The 17,684-nt window shown below is 38.2% G+C and overlaps 2 protein-coding genes across 5 annotated transcripts; both read right to left on the bottom strand.

Annotated features, from left to right (window-relative positions):
• Positions 1-336: 336 nt before the first annotated feature.
• Positions 337-8,459, bottom strand: LOC148103015 (uncharacterized). Of its 3 annotated transcripts, none has more exons than XM_087840019.1 (12): positions 8,302-8,459; positions 7,225-7,426; positions 7,062-7,094; positions 6,845-6,963; positions 4,807-4,909; positions 4,611-4,643; positions 4,237-4,269; positions 3,904-4,137; positions 2,700-2,803; positions 1,434-1,599; positions 1,282-1,337; positions 337-863 (listed from the first exon to the last, which is right to left on the bottom strand). In XM_087840019.1, the coding sequence occupies exons 1-11, from the start codon at positions 8,364-8,366 to the stop codon at positions 1,293-1,295; spliced, it is 1,137 nt and encodes a 378-aa protein (XP_087696145.1). In that variant the 5' UTR covers positions 8,367-8,459; the 3' UTR covers positions 337-863; positions 1,282-1,292. The 3 variants fall into 3 exon arrangements, with proteins under 3 accessions (XP_087696145.1, XP_087696146.1, XP_087696144.1); XM_087840020.1 differs by having other exon boundaries at positions 337-851; XM_087840018.1 differs by lacking the exons at positions 337-863; positions 1,282-1,337 and having other exon boundaries at positions 1,365-1,599.
• A 1,037-nt stretch (positions 8,460-9,496) lies between these two features.
• On the bottom strand, positions 9,497-14,976 carry rusf1 (RUS family member 1). Of its 2 annotated transcripts, none has more exons than XM_087840017.1 (14): positions 14,749-14,976; positions 13,487-13,564; positions 13,292-13,406; positions 13,155-13,200; positions 12,863-12,895; positions 12,672-12,777; positions 12,353-12,454; positions 11,958-12,028; positions 11,012-11,196; positions 10,846-10,903; positions 10,060-10,124; positions 9,837-9,974; positions 9,695-9,763; positions 9,497-9,607 (listed from the first exon to the last, which is right to left on the bottom strand). In XM_087840017.1, the coding sequence occupies exons 1-14, from the start codon at positions 14,812-14,814 to the stop codon at positions 9,522-9,524; spliced, it is 1,218 nt and encodes a 405-aa protein (XP_087696143.1). In that variant the 5' UTR covers positions 14,815-14,976; the 3' UTR covers positions 9,497-9,521. The 2 variants fall into 2 exon arrangements, with proteins under 2 accessions (XP_087696143.1, XP_087696142.1); XM_087840016.1 differs by lacking the exon at positions 14,749-14,976 and adding an exon at positions 13,640-14,202.
• Between the last annotated feature and the right edge of the window lie 2,708 nt (positions 14,977-17,684).

Below are 17,684 nucleotides of genomic sequence, written 5' to 3'. Positions count from 1 at the left end.
ACTGATTCTTGGAAGACTTGTAAATCAGCTGTTTGTGAGATTATTGTACAAAAAAAAAAAGAAGTGTTTTTTAACTTTGTTTTTTTACAGTCTGGGTCGTCTTACTCCAACAGTCTGAAGACATGCATCGGGTAACTGGCGAGTCTAAGTTGGCTGTAGGTGAGATTGTAAGTATGAATGGTTGTCCGTCTCTCTGTGTTATCATGTGATAGGCTGGCAACCAGGGTGTACCCCTCTCTCACCTTAAGGTAGCTGAGTTGGCCTCAAGAACCCCCAGATTGGATAAGAATAACATGGATAGTCAATAAACAAAAACTATTCACTAGTGATTAAAAATTATATTTAAATAAAGTTTATTGGCATCTTTTACCTTTTTACAAACAGAAAACATCAACGATCAGCAGCCTAAACTTTACCAGTGGAGGTGGCTGAACTGCTTGAAGTCATAAAAATAATAATGCTATACTGATTAGTCTCCTATGGCTCAGAAAACTGTCTTGCCTTCCTAACCTACATTTACCTTGTTCCAGTCTCAACACTGCAGACACGCTGCTATATATTTTAAGCAAGACATTTTGCTGCAGTGCTACAGCAAAAAACTGAATTAAAATACTACATCCAAAAATACTTGCGAATGAAAAATAGGTGGAGCATCTCAGTGTATCACAAAGTGGAAAATGCTGTTGAAATGCACAGCTTCATCAACAAATCCTCTCCACAGAGCTCAGTACTAGAACATCCCGGTCCACTCATCAGGGTTTCCACCAGAACGAATACCTCCAGGACTGAACACGTTCTTCTTCCCTGGTTTGCTGCTAAAGCAGCTCCAGTTTGTTTCCAATTAAAGTGACCTGAAAATAAAACTGAGACAAGTTGAACATCACTGTTAAGTCAGTTTAAAACAACACAAGTAGCCAGTGTAGTGTCACTAAAACTGGCATAATATTTTAAGACGTCTCACTGCTGGATTTGAAGTCGTTCAACTGATTTCTGATGCTTGTTAAAAGAACACCTCAATAATCTAACCGAGAGAAAATATAAACCTGAATAATTGCTATAGTAATAGTAATTACCTAATCCCAGTGATATATTCCACAAATGCCCCATATGCTTCACACAGTTCCAAACAACAGTAAAACAGTTGTGCTGTATTTGTCTGTACCCCCCCCCCCCCCCCCCCCCCCCCCCCGTTTTAAATCAATAAAATGTTGATCACAAAAAAAACAGTAAAATACAGAATATTATATTACAGTGTGGTGCACAACTCCACATAAAACTCACCGAGTAAACTTCTATCTAACCACAAAGGCACTCTCTCGGATCTTGGAAAGTGGAAACTGTGAAAAAATGGATTAAACAGAAAGTCATTTTACTTTACCTGTAAGGTTTATTAAAGATTTATTAGAACTAGAATTTTTAAAACCAACACTTACATCCAGTTCTCTGGGGAATTGAACAGGCTCTAGTCCCTTACAGCAGAGCACTGAGAAAGGCCTCTCCTTGGTCTCTGAATGCTCTTTGAAGCACAGACTGAACACTTTGGCAGGCAGGTAAACATCCCAGTCAGCTGCATGCTCCTCTATTAGATCGTTCACCATCCTGTTTGATTAGGAACATTACAGCACTGAGATGTTACTATGACGACAGAACATCCAGGTATTATGCGCCGATTGTTTGTAATAACAGTTTGGTCCATAGGTGCCAGATATTTCATATTTTTGGTCTTATTTATTCCCGTTTATCTCATTGAGAAAAACAACCATAAATACTATTATAAAAGACAACTACATCATCAGCAGGAAATTGTTGTTCAAATATTCCTTTAGCTCCCAACAAAACAAGTACTGAGAATCCACAGAGAGTTCAAAATTGTCCAGACTCTTTCAGCTCCAATAAAATGAGCGCGACCGCTGTTTCAATAAAGTTTCATGTCCAGACATCCATAGTAAAGAAGAGCTCATTTCCATCTGAAGTTGACAAAATTCTCACTTTAGTATATTTTTTGACAAAAAGAAAAAAGTAGAGTTCGGCTATAACTTTCGATGTTAAGGTAGATGGAAAAAATAACAGCAGCTTTGGGATACTTGACATATGCTTTACTACCAGGTGGCTAGTTATGGTCGAGCTGATAGAAACACATCAGCACAGATCTGGATAAAACTATTCTCAATAAAAGTTCATGTTGAGGGTCTCCCACTATCATCTGGTAGGAAGAAGATGATGAAAACGGACTATATCTCAGAGATGATCCATCAACAGCACAATGCATTAAAACATGTTCCTGTGTGGTTTGAATGACTCACTATGAATAATCCTGTTACATCACCACTTAACAAACAGATGCTGATGTTTGCCTGATTTATTGGTGCATGCACAGTTATAACTGCCCTAAAGGCACGAAGGCATCTAAAACCATTCACTGCAAAACCAATATGGTAACAGGAAACTTCAGAGACTTTAATATTCGTGATATTATTAATAACCTAAGTGTTTTTATCCTGTGTTAAAAGCTACAGGTTTTCACCTACAACAACAAGAGAATGAACTTTGTAGGTCATCCAAATGACAAAGTGTATTTTGGTAAAATTAATAAAATCTGGAAAAGGACCAAAGGAAACAAAACTACAGGTATAAAGGCATAACAAGACTATAAAATGTCACAAAAAACAAATATTAGCACACCCTGGCTTTTTACAGACCTGTCTATCAGCTGTGGTGTGATCATATCTGCGATGCCCGTCTGCTGATGATAGACCACAAGAGCAACAGCAACCTTCAGCTGATCTTTCAGTTCTCGGTTGATCTGTCATCAGGAAGACATTCACACAGTATACAGTTGTGTGAAACTGGACAACGAGGACACACTATAACATTAGTTTATAACAAAAAAAGTATCATGCATTATATTATGAGCTGGAAGACAAAAAGGACTTTTTCAGCTGGTGGTAATTCATTTCCAGTATAACATGTTATACTGGACAATTCAGAGTATATGTTTAATTTAACAAAAACAAAACCAATATTATTTCATTAGCATTTAATTATCATAACATCTCACAGAATAGATAAAGTTTCATTCTCAGCACCATATTTTTTATACTGGAACTCTAAAAAAAACCTGTAGTTTCAAATTGTTAACAGTTCAGATAATGTTTTTCATCTTGCCTTGGGCCTCAGTGCAGCCCTTAAGTTCATCCACGGTCTAAAACAAGCCATTTTACCTTCCTTCTCCTCCCTTTAAGCCAACAGTCTCCTGACTGGCAGCCACTTGTAAACAGGAGTTTTACCGGAGGAAGGTGGAATTTCTGAGCCATCTGGTCTCACTGACATCATACAAAGCAAGACTAGAGAATTGTTCTCAGGCTGCACATGCTTGATTTCACAGATTTTTATGCCAGATGCAGTGCGTGATGCAAACAGCCCAAGGCTTCAATCTGACTATTAGAGACTTGAAAAAAGGGGGCAAAGTTTGGAGACATCGCAGGACTCCGTGATAAGTTGTGAAAATACGTTGTGGAACTCGATTCTAGCCATCAGTTGTACGTGTGTTTTGCAGAGAAAACTCATGGTTTTCAAACACAACTGTATTCATGCAAGTACCACAAGACAGTATATGTGTGAAAGAAAATAAGGAGTATATTAGCTTCTCTTTATGCATTATATGATTGCCGAGTTGGTCTTGTGAAGGTTAAATATGCTCTTCTAAATTAAAAGCATGTCACTATAATAACTACACATGGGTTTAACTGCCTTGGGTTTGGTTTTCAGGCACTAATTCCAAGTCAGATTTATAAGGCACTTTAAAAAATGCAAGTTTCTAAACTTCAACTACATTTTTGATGTTGATATGAAATCAGGTTTTGCAAAACAGTCCAGGCAGATTAATCAAGGGTGCGCGCTCACTTTGTGGACTATGTCAAGAGGCAGTCTGGAGAGGATTCTCAGTGGATATCCAAAGTGCGCAATGATGTCCACGACGTTCTTTGCCACAGCTGAAGGGAGGCACGCTGTCATCGGCACAGCTTCCACCCATTTGGAGTAGAAGTCGGTCACCGTCAAAATGTATTTGTGTCCGTTTACTGTTTGAGGCAGCGGTCCTCGGACATCCAGAGCAAGCCACTCCCATGGCTCCTTCACCTGCAGTCAGGACAATGCATCAGGCAGAGGGACAAAACCACCCAAAACCCTGGTTTGGATTTGGAGTAACACCTGCAGGTAATCGTACAACAGACGTACCTCTATAATGTTTTCATTGTCTTTATCCTCAGGCTGTAAAAATGACAAAAGAGGAGGTGAATTAAGTGCTTCGTGATATAAAAGACAAACTTTTACAGATTAAAGGGGTGTAAGAATTCTGCAGCAGAGACAGGAAACTGTGACACAATTGTGCCCAACACTCGGTGTCCTGATACCCGTGTGGAGCCCTTGGTTAAAGCTAGTCTGGTGAATTCTGTTAAAAATGTCCCAGTAGTGGGTGAACTGGAAATATATGAGAATAAAAGTTTATTTTTTGTTTATGATCCAATCAAGTGATCAGGGTTGTGGTTTTAGTGTTCATCCAGTTTCAGAGATTTATTACACCCCTAGTAGACTGAAAATATTCTACTTACACTGAAATTATTATCTGGAGCCCAGTGGATACTCTGTCGATGCAGGTGGAAACACACACATAGATTAACTCTCACTAATGAAGATAAACAACAAGATAAAACATATTGGATATGCCGTAAATGCCATAAGATTAGCTCAACATAAACTCTTAAGTTATCCCAGTGATCAGTATGTATAAAATACAATTCCATTTACCTGTGGTACACAGTAATCTCCATGAAAAAAGTGTGGAAATGAATCGATCTTCATCAGTGCTTCATCAATTATAATCCTCCATTTCTCTGACGGTTTGGGATCTCTAATCATTAAAACAGAAAAAAAGTTAAAACATTAAGGAAACAATAATATATATCTGTACAGAAATTATTAACAAAATAAATAAAAGAACAGGAAATTTTTTTGATTTATGAAGGAGAAGCACCAAAGAAACCTCTCTGGTGTTTGATTTGATTTTATCTTTTTCTAACAGAAAACCTGTGATCGACCAGAAAGTCATCTTTGCCAACACAACAAGTCCCAAGGAAACCTTTGGTTAGGTCTGAAAACTGGTTTAGTGACCTAACCAGTGGGCAGATCTCCAATGGACCACTACAGCAAACCACCATGACTGTAAATTTGTTTTTAAATGCGTGTACAGCAGGAAAATGTCATCTTAAATGCTTTTATCAGCTTTTAAAAGAAAAAAAACGTAGGTTTGACATTGTGTTATACCTGTAACCACACAATCTTCACTGTAAACCTGCAAACTGTACCATCCAAAACAATCTTTTTGCAAGGTTACTGTGGTTTTTAGGCTTGTGCATTAAATATATATCAATTTAAAATCTGAGGCGTTTGTATAATGCTAACTGCTTCTATAAAGACATTTATGAGCCACAATCTTTCAGCAGGTAGCAGCTGACGAACCAGATTGTTTTTATACCTCTGAGAGAAACTGACTAGTCAGAAGTAACATGTTTAGTCCTTTTGTCCTTTTTAATCTTTTGCTTTTCTTCTAAAACTTCTAACAAATCTTAAATGTCCCTCACTGAGCACAAAACAAATATTTTTCTCAGCAAATAAATATCCAGCATCAAAACCACGCAAAGAAGAATGCTTTGTTTTCAGGATTTATGTGCATATTTGAATGTGTAGCTTATGACTACAAGGCAGCACTTTTAAGTACACCTGTGTGAACGATATGAAGTGCACTAAAACTAAACTCGAGACTACAAGTTGGTCAGCAATATGGCTTTCTTTCACGGTCACTATACATATACAGTGGAATATAATTGAATCAATCTGTGACACCTAGAAACTATTTCTCATAACCTCATTATGGAGCATGTGTGAATGTTAAAAGCTCAGCAAATATATAACAAAAAAGTTGCAGATTCAGTGAATTAAGGAGCGATGAGAACAGGAGGAGGAAGTTGGTTTTAGAGAATAATATGGAAGGAAAACTTTAAAGATGCTAATATTATTTACCACAATCTAAATTTTGATCTCTAAGCTCATCCAGTCTTTTTTCCTTTATTGAACAAACACTGCAAAAATTAAACCTTTCTTCATTTTAAAATGTTATTAATAACATATAAAGCCCTACATGGCTTGGCTCCTACCTATTCAGCAGATCTGCTGAGACTGAAAAGGGTCATCTGGGTCTGAAAAGGTCTTTTAACTATTTTACGCTTTTACTTTAAAACCAGAGGTAATAATGCTTTTGAAGTTGCCACTGCTAAACCTTCCTCAGCTTATCAGGTTGGTTGAATTTATGGTTGGTTTTCAGTGACGCTTCATAACTCAGCTTTTCCTTAATTGTTTGACTGTTGTTTCTGGCCCTTGGTTCTTTGAATGTGTGTATGCAGGAATGAATGTAAGACTAACTGCATGTTTGATTATGTACACTTATCCTTAATGTGTGGTTTTATTCAAACGGTTAAGCACTTTGTAAATATGCGCTTTACAAATAAACGTATTATTAATAATTAACAAGCAAATATGCACAAGAAGCTAATGGCAGTCTTCAAACTGTAAACACTGACTTATTAGAGGTATAATTAATGATTAAAGAAACTGGCTCCATAGTGTAGCTGTTCACACATTTGCCTAAAAAGTGAAAGATACCAAGGCAGAGACACAAATCCCTCATGAAGGGCATCCGTACTGTGCATACTGAAGCTTTACTGCTTATTATTGATTTAAGAAAAGAGGACTAAGACAGTAGAACGTCTCCTTGTGTGTAGTTACATACCCAGATGTCTCTTGTTCTGTCTGGCTGGGTTCTTTGGCCCGGACGCTGTCGTCTGTTGCAGGGAGAGCTGATGTTGCAGATGCAGCCAAATCCTTCTCTGAGCTTTTAGCACCAGGTTGCTGCATTCACAATAAAAGAAACAACACGTAATGCATTTAGAAAAATGAATAACATTAAACGTTAAACAATAAAAAGTTAACTGTCTGGGTCAGCTCACCTTGTGTCGTTTACGTCTCGGGTTAATGGCAGCCTGCATCAAGGAGACAGTAACAACACCTTTATTTTTAAAAAGCCGGAGGAGTTTCATTATGCAGCTTAAAATATTTCACAAATGTTTTATTTCTAAATGATGCCAACAATTATCTATGATACACACAAACCTTCTTTTTCTGTGTGTTGTCAGTCGGTGTAAATATGGTGGGAACCGCATCTTCCCGAAGTGTCACACTTTTGCCCGTTTTGTCAATGTACTGCTCCTCAAAGTGATTGATGCACAGAACAGAAAAGCGAGTCGGCGTCCAGTCCTTCCACTTCATGTTCAGTACCCATTTTTTAAGTTTTCGGGGGTTGTACAGGGGAAACCTGCATGCACACACAGAAAACACTTTTTTCCCCTATGTGAAAAGTAACTCACTAAAAATCGTGTAGAGTTCAGTAAATTTTACCTGTTGACTAACTCTGTTAAAACTGATTATGATATGCTATATGTAATATAACACTCAGTATTTCCAGAGTGATATACTGAATGTAAGCTAGATAAACTTAAACAACAGAAAAACATAATAATAAGAGCATAATTTACTGTTAAAGGTCTTAATCTGGAGTATTTTTGTCTCATAGATGTAATCTAGAGGATCTTAAGTGGTCTTTTTTCTTCTTCTTTTTTCCGTTGCTGCCTTTAGGGGTCGCCACAGCAGTTCATCTGCCTCAATCTCAACCTATGCTTAGCATCCTCCTCTGTCACAGCAACCCTCTGTATGTTCTCCTTTACCAAATCCACAGCTCCATGTTAAGCATCGTTTGTCCAATATATCCACTGTCCCTCCTCTGCATATGTCCAAACCATCTAAAAATGCAGCTCTCTAACTTTGTCTCCCAACACTCAACCTGAGCTGTCCCTCTGACACACTCATTTCTAATCCTGTCCATCCTGGTCATTCACAATAAAAATATTAACATCTCAAACTGCGCCTCCTGTCTTTTTGTTAGTGCCTTTTTGCTCAGTGAGCTTGTGTACACGTCTCGGTAACTTTTCCAGGTGCACTCCGAACTGCACTCCCATGTATACAGAAAAAGATCTAATTATGTGGGCTTAAAACGCTGAGAAAAGGTGGAAAATTTGAGTCTTAACACTGATACAAGCCTACTTCTGTCAGCCACTGCTACTTTACAAACGTGCTTCTAGCTGTTTGTTGGTTTAGTTTAACCAAAAAGCAGCGCTATTATCGAAAACTTACTTAAAAAACTTTACGTCTGGATCGCTCGAGGTGTCGCAGTTGTAGGCACACGTATATCTCCCCATTTATGGTCAAATTTCGGTCAAGTTGGAACCACAAAAACCGATTTTGTTGTTGCTAACGCTAAAGTTGTATGAGAAACGTCTCCAGCTAACAACAATCTGGACACTTCAACATCCGGAAGGACATTTCAAAATAAAGGTCGCATTTATTCTTCCTTAGAAATATGTAGCTTTTTTTTTACATTTATCATTAAAATTTATAATATTTATGATAGATAATTAATAGGATTTTTTTTTTCAAAAATCGTATTGTGAAAATTCCTGATATTGAGATTATGTTTAACCATATGGTGAAAACAACAGAAAATTAATTTGCTGGATCCATAAATGTGATATTTCTTTGAAATGATCTCCTAAACTAATAGCTTTTTCTTTTTGGGGGTTAAGTCTACAATTTTGTGTTATCGTTCAGCAACTGTGGTTTCCCCAGAAAGATCTGTCCATAAAAATCACTTGTTGTCTTACTGTAATGTAATAAATTGAATTTAGGCATTAAAAAATATATGTACTTTAAAACACAGCCACAATTCACTAAGACTAAAATTGACTGAGCGGAATTATGTATCTATTATGTTTACATTTACTCTTATAGTGATTTTTGTCTCATTTTGTAAATTCACTTGTATTTTAATTGACTTTTTCATTTTTTTTAATGACAAAAAAACAAAGTTAAGAACAAAATAAGAAATAGCCCTGTGGCATGTAAGAAAACTAAGTATTATTATTATTATTATTATTATTATTATTATTATTATTATTATTATTATGTGTTTACGTACTAGTAGTAAATTTAAATTCTAATTTTACTCAACGATGTTTCGAACTTGACATATCCGCTTTGCACCGGATGTTGTTGCTTCTTCTTTGTTGTGCCTTGATTGGTTAAGGCAGTTTAATACCGCCCCTTCAACAGGAGGAGGATCACGTTTTGTTTTTGCATCTGTACTTTGATATTTTCTTCAAAATACCCACAAAAAAAAGCTCCAAGATCATTTTCTCCGTGGTGATCTGCTGGGTTTTTTTTTAATTACTTAAAATATAAAAAATAATAAAATATTATTCTTGTAAACATATAAACTATTTTTCTCTCGAGAGTTGGGGCAGCTAAATGAATCAAATCAGGCATACTTAAAAACACCTTTGTTTATTTAAAGCTTCTCAGCTGCTTTTTGTTTTCCACTCGACTCTCCACTCATCCCAGTCGATCAGGGTTCGTTTCATGTCCCATCCTGCAGCTTCAGCACCTGAAGGTTACATTTCCAGAATCATGCTTCCACTAAAGGAATCAGAGAGGATGATTGGTAAGTTAACGCAGTTTTGCATGTGCTCACCCTTAAGTAATGGATTGAAAATGGCATCCATCAGCTTGTGACTCTTGTGCACCATTTCCCAGTGACCTTCTAAAAAGAAAAGAGGAAGTTTTACAGTTCTTCACATTTAAAAAGTTAAACATGGAAAGAGGTAGAGGCTCACTTTGCTGTTTCGGTGCAGCCCCTGTAGCTTCTCTGGAGTTTGACGAGCTCAGCATGTTGCTGAGTACTACCGCCTGGCACATCGCTCTGATTTCGTCACTCACTGAAGCTTCTGGTCCCAAACAAACACATACACAGCCTGCGAGAAAGACAGGAGGTTTAAAAATAACTTTCCAAGTATGTCAACATGCTGCTTTTCTTTGCATGGGTGGAAGACAGCATACCATTTCTGACTCCTAACAGGTAAGGCCTGCTGTTTTCCTTCAGAGCCAACTCAAGATCTTCTGGGCTGCAAAATGAGCAGAGCGATAATGAAATTCCTTTTAGTTGTATCACATGTTTCCAAAGTGTTTTAAACTTCAACATATAACAGACCAGTGGCTCACAGCTGGAATACACAAACTGTGGCAGGAGGAGGAATTTTTAAACAGCTCATTGTTTTTATCCATAAACTGTTTCGGTTATTTAAGATCATCAAACTTTCTGCCCGTCACTGTTTCTGTGTGTGATTTAAGACTGAGACTGATTTGGGGGTCACAGGAAGGTGGACAGAAGAGACAAGGAGGCACATGAAATAAGAAAAGCCTTCTTCTTCTTTACTTCCTCCACTTGCATTGGTGTGAGGAACTAAGACGCAAGGAAGAGAATCGAAAACATGCAATTTGAGAAATGAACGTTTAGAGGGGGTTTGGCTGACTACGGTGTCTTGTTTCTGCCACTGAAATTAATTTTTTTTGGTGTCCATAGGTAAAAACTTTCAGGATAGTATCTCAGAAATAAGATCATTTTCAGATCTAAAATCTCGACTTAGCTCTGTCATCTGAAGTGACCAACATTTGGGTTTTGTCGTGCTTTTTATTTCTTTGTAAAAGCAGCTTTTCAGTGTCTGACTTTAACTATTTAATAAAAACTTCCCTGTTCTGGATTTTTCCTCCTGTCTCACTCTTCCCCTGCATATTTTCATTGCTATTGCAACATTTAAATGAGTGCAAACCAAGTTTTGAAATCACCTCTGTGCAATCTCCTGCAGCCTCACTCCAAGCTTTATCGGCACAGTTTGCCCAAACTCTAAAACAAAATCAAAAGCAAAACAGAAGACAACTTGATAAGATTTACAATGACTCGACACAGGACTCTACCCTGCCGGTGTGATAGCAAAAAAAACTCAATTCTTACCAAAGAAAACTGGTTCTCTCTGATTGGCCTCTGGTGGACTCAGGATTCGTTTGTCTTTCAGGTACTGCTGCAGTACGATAGAAAGCCGTGCTTCGTTGAAGGTTTCCATGACAACTGAACGCACAGCCTTGTAGTTGGCAAAAAGATGAAGCACGGTGAAGAGGAAGAAGAGGCAGAGAGTCAATCTAAACAAGACAGAAAGGGAGAAGGAGACGGAGGTGGGTGATGTTAGAGGCATGAAACACTCTAAAGCAACAGTTCACCCTCATTGTTTACTATTACTATTTTTTTTATTATCCTATACTTTGATTATCATTTTTTTTGTTCTTCTTCTTTATTTTTTTGTTTCTTTGATAACTTTACTTGCTGTGCAGTACTTTAAGTCAAATTTACTTGACCCGATCCTTCTAGATCATAGGTGTCAAACTCTGGCCCGCAGCCTAATTACATTTGGCCCACGAAGCCATACCAAATTACTATTAGAGCTGGCCTACTGGTATTATACAGCTAATATATATATTGTTTAGTATTAAGCTTTGCTTGTTCCATATTCAGTTTTCCAGCAAAACTTATTTGAGTCCATAAGAAAAGATCCATTCTTTTATCTGGAGGAAGTTTTTTTTTTTCAATAAATATTAATGTTAGCCCGCGACTTTGTTCCAGTTTTGAATTTTGGCCAACTGTGTATTTGAGTTTGACACCCCTGTTCTAGATCATTTTGTCTGGGTTTGGAAGTACCAGCTAAGGAGATGTCCACCTTGTCTTAAACTGTACCACAATCACCTTGAAGGCTCAAAGTGCCAAGAAAAAAAAGTTTTTCTCCAAAACTAGAACCTCACATCAAAACAATCATAAACAGCATTGCAGGCTGGAGGAAAACTATGTTTTTTGGGGTAAACTGACCCGTTAAGAATATAATTGGTATTTGAAATATAGCGAAACTTACACTGGATTATCAGTGACGAGGGGAATGAGTATCAGACTGACCAGCAGTCCCGCCAGATTCACTAAAGTCTCCTAAAGGAAAACACAGAGATGATGATGTTATGATGGCTTTACAGATTTGCTACAAATTACCTGAAATGTTGCTGTTATTATTAATCAAACGTGCTTTACCTGGTTTAACTTAAAACTACCATTAAAGGGCTTTTTGTGCTTCTTTCTTGTGCCACACCAAAATATTGTATACAGAATATATCCTTTTCTAATTACCATCACATTAAGTTTCCATCCTGGTACATTTGAAAGACTGAAAACATGTAGACAATGAACAGTGTAAAACTGCTCACATTGGTTAGCTTGATGATACACAGTGTGATGAAAGTAGGAAGTGGCAGCTACCTGACTGCCGTCTTTGGCAGAGATGTCAGCCATGTTGTCTCTGCGGGCCTGATGAACAGTGAGAGCCGCTCTGGTCGCACCACCTGCCACTCCAACAATAGACTGGAGAAGACAAACACAAATGGATGACATGCAAGATAACGCAACGTAACGTTTTATACTTTTTCTGCATCCTTGCACCTGGGCTGTCCTTGGTCAACTAGACAGGAATTTCATTTTTATATCACCTATTTAGCAATGGGAATAGCCTTTTAAATTGTGGTGTACATTAAATAATTTTGATCAGAATTAACCTGTTTTTTGTTTGTTTGTTTGTTACCTTGAATATCCCTGCAGTGCACACAATGAAGGTGAAGCAAGCAGGAAAGTAAGGAGCCAATATTTCCATGAACATGGCAATGTCATTGAGCACATCAGCAAAAAGTCTAATTGGGAATTAGAAAACAAACAAAACTCAAATGGGTTTCCTGTGGTGACTGGAATGACCTGTCTTACACATTTATCACATACCTCCACTTTTTTGCTTCAGAGTCCAGCTTACTCCTGGAAAAAGACGAAGAAACTTACTTTGAACATAATTTCTATCAGAACAAAAGCCAATTCTAAAAGCCAGTGTTGTATATATATGAGAAAAGACTGACAAATGGCATTGAAGGAAATACTGATAGAATCACTTCCTTAAATTTCGTTAAAGCACTGAATTTTATGCACTTTAAAAAAATATATCATCAGTGGCCACAGTTGTAGAATCTAAAGTTTTTGCTTTTGCACACTGGGTTAGATCTTCTCATATAAGCCTTACCCTTTCCGCCAGGCGAAGAGGATTCTTCCCAACATGCCAGTCCCATCTGCAGGGAGACACATTTGTTTGTTATCGAAACACCAGTGAGGTCAGCACGAGCTGTGCAGGGTTAATGTAAATGTACAGTATTTTTCCACCTTTTAATAACCAGGTAACAGTAGCTGCAGCTACGGTGGCCTCCTGGTTTCCAACACCAACACCTCTGAGGGAAGCCTGAGTGGCGAGAGTCCCTGACAGAGAGCTGGAGAAGGCCTGAGAGAGGAGGAACAGCGTTACTGAAGGGGTTTAATGTCACAGATATGTAACTATCCCTGTTGTATTACCCACTGTACCTGCATTGTATCCCAGAACTGGTACTGCAGATAATCATCACTCACACTCTCTGGATAACCTTGAGGCAGAAAGACGCTCTGAAAGCAAAAGTTCAAACTTCAGGTTGATGTTTGCAGTTAGCGTAAGCACAATTAAGTTCACTTGTGCCTTACTTTAAAAACTCCAAAAACCGAGTTTCCTCCAGAGTGACCTTCACTCCCATCTCTCCTCCTCTCCATCACTCCATCTTTTGATACATACTTCCAGGATTCTGCACTGCCATATCTCTCTGTTGCCAAAACCACACCTTTGTCCGTCTCCATTTACACTTTTAAGAGCGATAGTCGGAGGGATGTAAACGATTTTTTTTAAACAAACTGAGCAATTCTGCGGCTTCAGATCCACTGGAATGCATTTAATTCAAGCCCAGCTAAAAGTGGACTGTAGCGTGACAGAGCCGACGTGTCCTGTTTTGTTTTGATTTGTGAAGTTTCCGGGTTTGCTTCCGCACTCACAGTTTCCCGATCACTCATTGGTGGATTAGAAGTTCAAGGCGGAACCCCAACGGAGACGCTCAAATGACGTCAAAGAAACGAGAAATATTTTTTTTTCTTTGCTTTTTACGGTCTTGCTGGCGGAACAATAAATATTTCTCATAACCATGTGTCAGTTAACATGAATGAACTCAGATGATAAAAAACAAATACTGTCAAGTAAAACACAAAAAGCGTACACAAGCAGGATAAATACATAAAATATAAATAATAATAATAAAAAAATAGATACCAACATTGCAATGCACATTCATTTAAGACAATATCTACAGTTTCTTTCCCCTAAATTTCACCAACCTTATTTCATACGGCTCATGCAATGAACTTCACGTAATTTAACCATTTTTCCATTCTTTAACTTCCAGGTGATTTAAAATTAAACATAAAAGTATAAACACAATACATACAGTTAAATAAATAAATAGCAATGGTTCACCCTGTCTTGGTATGGCACTTGCTTTTTCTCTCTCCCTCATTACTGTTCTACCTTTCTCTCCCATCTGTGCAAGTGAATGGTGATTAACCAGTCCTTTACAGCAGTGGGTGTGGTGTCTGATAACAACACCCAGAGCAAGCACACCTGCTGTACACCTGAGTGATCATCCTCAGTATTTAAATTCAGAGTGCTGCTCAGGACCAGATTGTTAAACTGTTTTTGTGGTACTGTTATTTAGGGGGTTAGTGCAATTATGAACTGTTTGCTTGGGTTTAACCTGTGAGACACTCACCTGCCTTTCATTTCCTGTGTTCCTCTCTGGAGAACCTGGACTAATCCACGTACCTGCCTTGTCCATTCCCCCTTTTACCAGCTGGAAAATAACCTGCCTAATGGAAGCCAAGCCCAATCACAGTACTTTGCAAAGACAGGAAGTTGGTGGGAGGTTTTTCTGGTCCTTACTGGGGAGTTAACCCACATTCTGAGGAAACAAACTTCACTGCTGCAGAAAGCAGTAATCAAAATTTTGTACCTAAGCACCATTTGTTTAATTACGAATGTTTTTTTCAACCAGTTTATTAACCAGCTAATTCTTCCAGTTGTTTATCTTGCAAACCCACCTGTGCTCTGCTGTGTTTACTCCTGTTTTACTGGTATTAAAGTCGAGTCAAGATACTCAGACTACCACAAACATTATAGCTGTGACACTTTGTAAAACTGATTTAATTCAATTTCATTTATGTAGTGCCAAATATAATAACAGCTGCCTCAAGGTACTTTATACTGCAAGGTAATGAACTCACAATAACACAGAGAAAATCCCATCAATCAAATGACCCCCTTTCACCAAACACTTGGCAACAGTGAGAAGGGAAAAGTCCCTTTTAACAAGAAGCAACCTCTAGCAGAACTAGGTTTGGGGAGGGGTGACCATCTGCTGTGACAGATTGGGGCTGAGGGAAGAGAAACAGGACAAAAGACAGACTGTGGAGGAGATCCAGAGTTTAATATTAACTAATGATTAAATGCAGAATTAAATGCAGGTGTGTAAACACACAGTGAAGAAGAAACAGTAATGCATCATTGGAAGCCCCTAGTAGCCTAAGCCAATTCTAAGGCAAGAATCAGGGTCACCTGATCCAGCCCTAACGATATGCTTTATCAAAAAGGACATTTGTAAGCCTAATATAATTCAACCTGCGGATGTAAGAAAGACATGCTTTATGTGAAGCACAGAAGTTAAACTGATAAAGAAATAATTCAATAAGAAACTAATCAGCAGTAGACCAGGAAAAAATGTTGAAGCCAAAGCGTGTCTAGTGTTCGTAAAGACCTGGGTTCATAGTTCATCATTTTTATGAGCATGCCAGAGAGCTACTGAAATATAAAATTTAACTTTAAAAGTTTTAATACAGGATGGAAAGTGATTTATAAAACTTTGGATGCAGAAGTACATATAGATAAATATATTTTTTCAATTATAAATAAATAGTTATAGAAGTTACATAGTTAAATATTTACCTATAATTTTGCAAGCTGTGGCTTTAGTTGTTCAAGGTAGTTTCTTAAGATTCCTGTAAGCAGTGCTTTGCAATCATCCAGCAAACTAGAGATACACGGATGAGTTATTCAGTTACATGATAACTGCTGAATCTTTATTATATCCAGTGTTGGGGAGTAACGGAATACATGTACCGCCGTTACGTATTTAAAATACAAAATATGAGTAACTGTATTCCGTTACAGTTACCGTTTAAAAAGGTGGTATTTAGAATACAGTTACTTTGTTGAAATAAATGGATTACACTGCGGTACTTCCGTGTTTCATATTGTCGCGGGTCAGGACTGTTTGGGTTTTGTTTGACAGCTACGTTCTGTTGTTCCAGGCGGCAGCGTTACGGTTGCCATGGTTACAGGGTGACGCTCTCTCTCTGCGTGTTTCCTGGGTGAGAGAGCGCCTGTTGTTGTTGTGCTAAGCTAATAGGCAGAATGCTACAAGTATAGCTCTAAAGAATGTAGCATCATGGGCAGTGTAGTCCGTGCTGCAGGGAGAATGGACTGCCATACACGTTATGTGTCTGTGAGCGAGGGAGGGAGAAAAAGGAAAAGTATGAGCTGTCATCGAGCAAAAACGGGAGCTGGAAACATGTAAATATAATAATAACCACTGCAGCCAAGAAGAGAGCCTGACGAGCCCAGTTGTAAGTAAGCTATTAAGACTCGACTGTACACTGTGTTCGTGTTTTCCTCCAAAAACAATAAGTTCTGTTGGAGCAGCCTTTCAAGGCCTCTCTCTGTCTCTCGCTAGCAAAGTTGACCCAGACAACAAAGTAGAGCTAGTTTTCGGCTACAAGCCCGACACAGAACCCACCGTATTAGTCAGAGGTCCCTTTACTACGGTTCGGAGCCGCGGACCTGCAGTAACAGTAATAAATCACAACAATAGTACATTCACGTAGTTGTAAACAGCATGATAATATATTAAGTAATCCAAAGTATTCAGAATACGTTACTCTCATTGAGTAACGTAACGGAATACGTTACAGAATACATTTTGGGGCATGTATTCTGTATTCTGTAATGGAATACATTTTAAAAGTAACCTTCCCAACACTGATTATATCTATATAATATCTATATATAATATCTATATATTATATATTATATTTATATTGGGAAGCGCATCTGTAACCGGAAGGTTGCCGGTTTGATCCCCGGGCTCTCTGTCCTGGTCGTTGTGTCCTTGGGCAAGACACTTTACCCTACCGCGTACTGGTGTTGGCCAGAGGGGCCGATGGTGCGATATGGCAGCCTGGCTTCTGTCAGTCTGCCCCAGGGCAGCTGTGGCTACAACTGTAGCTGCCTCCACCAGTGTGTGAATGTGAGAGTGAATGAATAATGGAATTGTAAAGCGCTTTGGGTGCCTTGAAAAGCGATATATAAGTCCAATCCATTGTTATTATTATTATTATTATATCTCTGTGGTGATAAATCAGATTCTAACAATGTTCATGATGTGGCCCAGGAAATCTGCAAAGTGAGGTCAGCATCTGTGAGACTCCAGTGGTCAGGACCGCTTTCTGATCAAAGTTAAACTGAAGGCGGTTTTAGCCATACTGTTATCAACATCAATGAAACTGATAGTGTGTCAGTCAGCAGACATAGTTGATGACACACGCTTATGACACACTCAATTAACAACCACGTATTGTGATTGTTAATCAAGTG

This window comes from Neolamprologus brichardi, chromosome 4 (assembly GCF_056152115.1).
Source record: "Neolamprologus brichardi isolate AB-2024 chromosome 4, ASM5615211v1, whole genome shotgun sequence".
NCBI classification, from domain to species: domain Eukaryota; kingdom Metazoa; phylum Chordata; class Actinopteri; order Cichliformes; family Cichlidae; genus Neolamprologus; species Neolamprologus brichardi.
This window is presented reverse-complemented; position numbering and strand designations above follow the sequence as displayed.

What these genes read in the sequence shown, in the direction of transcription:
- rusf1 (XM_087840016.1), bottom strand. Translation starts at nt 13,789, where the DNA reads ATGGAGACGGACAAAGGTGTGGTTTTGGCAACAGAGAGATATGGCAGT. An exon ending in GCACTGCAGGGATATTCAAG is followed by an intron (nt 12,455 to 12,671) that starts GTAACAAACAAA and finishes TGTCTTCTCCAG; the next exon opens with TCTATTGTTGGAGTGGCAGG. An exon ending in TTTCAATCCATTACTTAAGG is followed by an intron (nt 9,608 to 9,694) that starts GTGAGCACATGC and finishes TGTAACCTTCAG; the next exon opens with GTGCTGAAGCTGCAGGATGG.
- LOC148103015 (XM_087840018.1), bottom strand. Translation starts at nt 8,366, where the DNA reads ATGGGGAGATATACGTGTGCCTACAACTGCGACACCTCGAGCGATCCA. An exon ending in CCAGACGTAAAGTTTTTTAA is followed by an intron (nt 7,427 to 8,301) that starts GTAAGTTTTCGA and finishes GTGTGCATGCAG; the next exon opens with GTTTCCCCTGTACAACCCCC. An exon ending in CGAGACGTAAACGACACAAG is followed by an intron (nt 6,964 to 7,061) that starts GTGAGCTGACCC and finishes TTGTGAATGCAG; the next exon opens with CAACCTGGTGCTAAAAGCTC.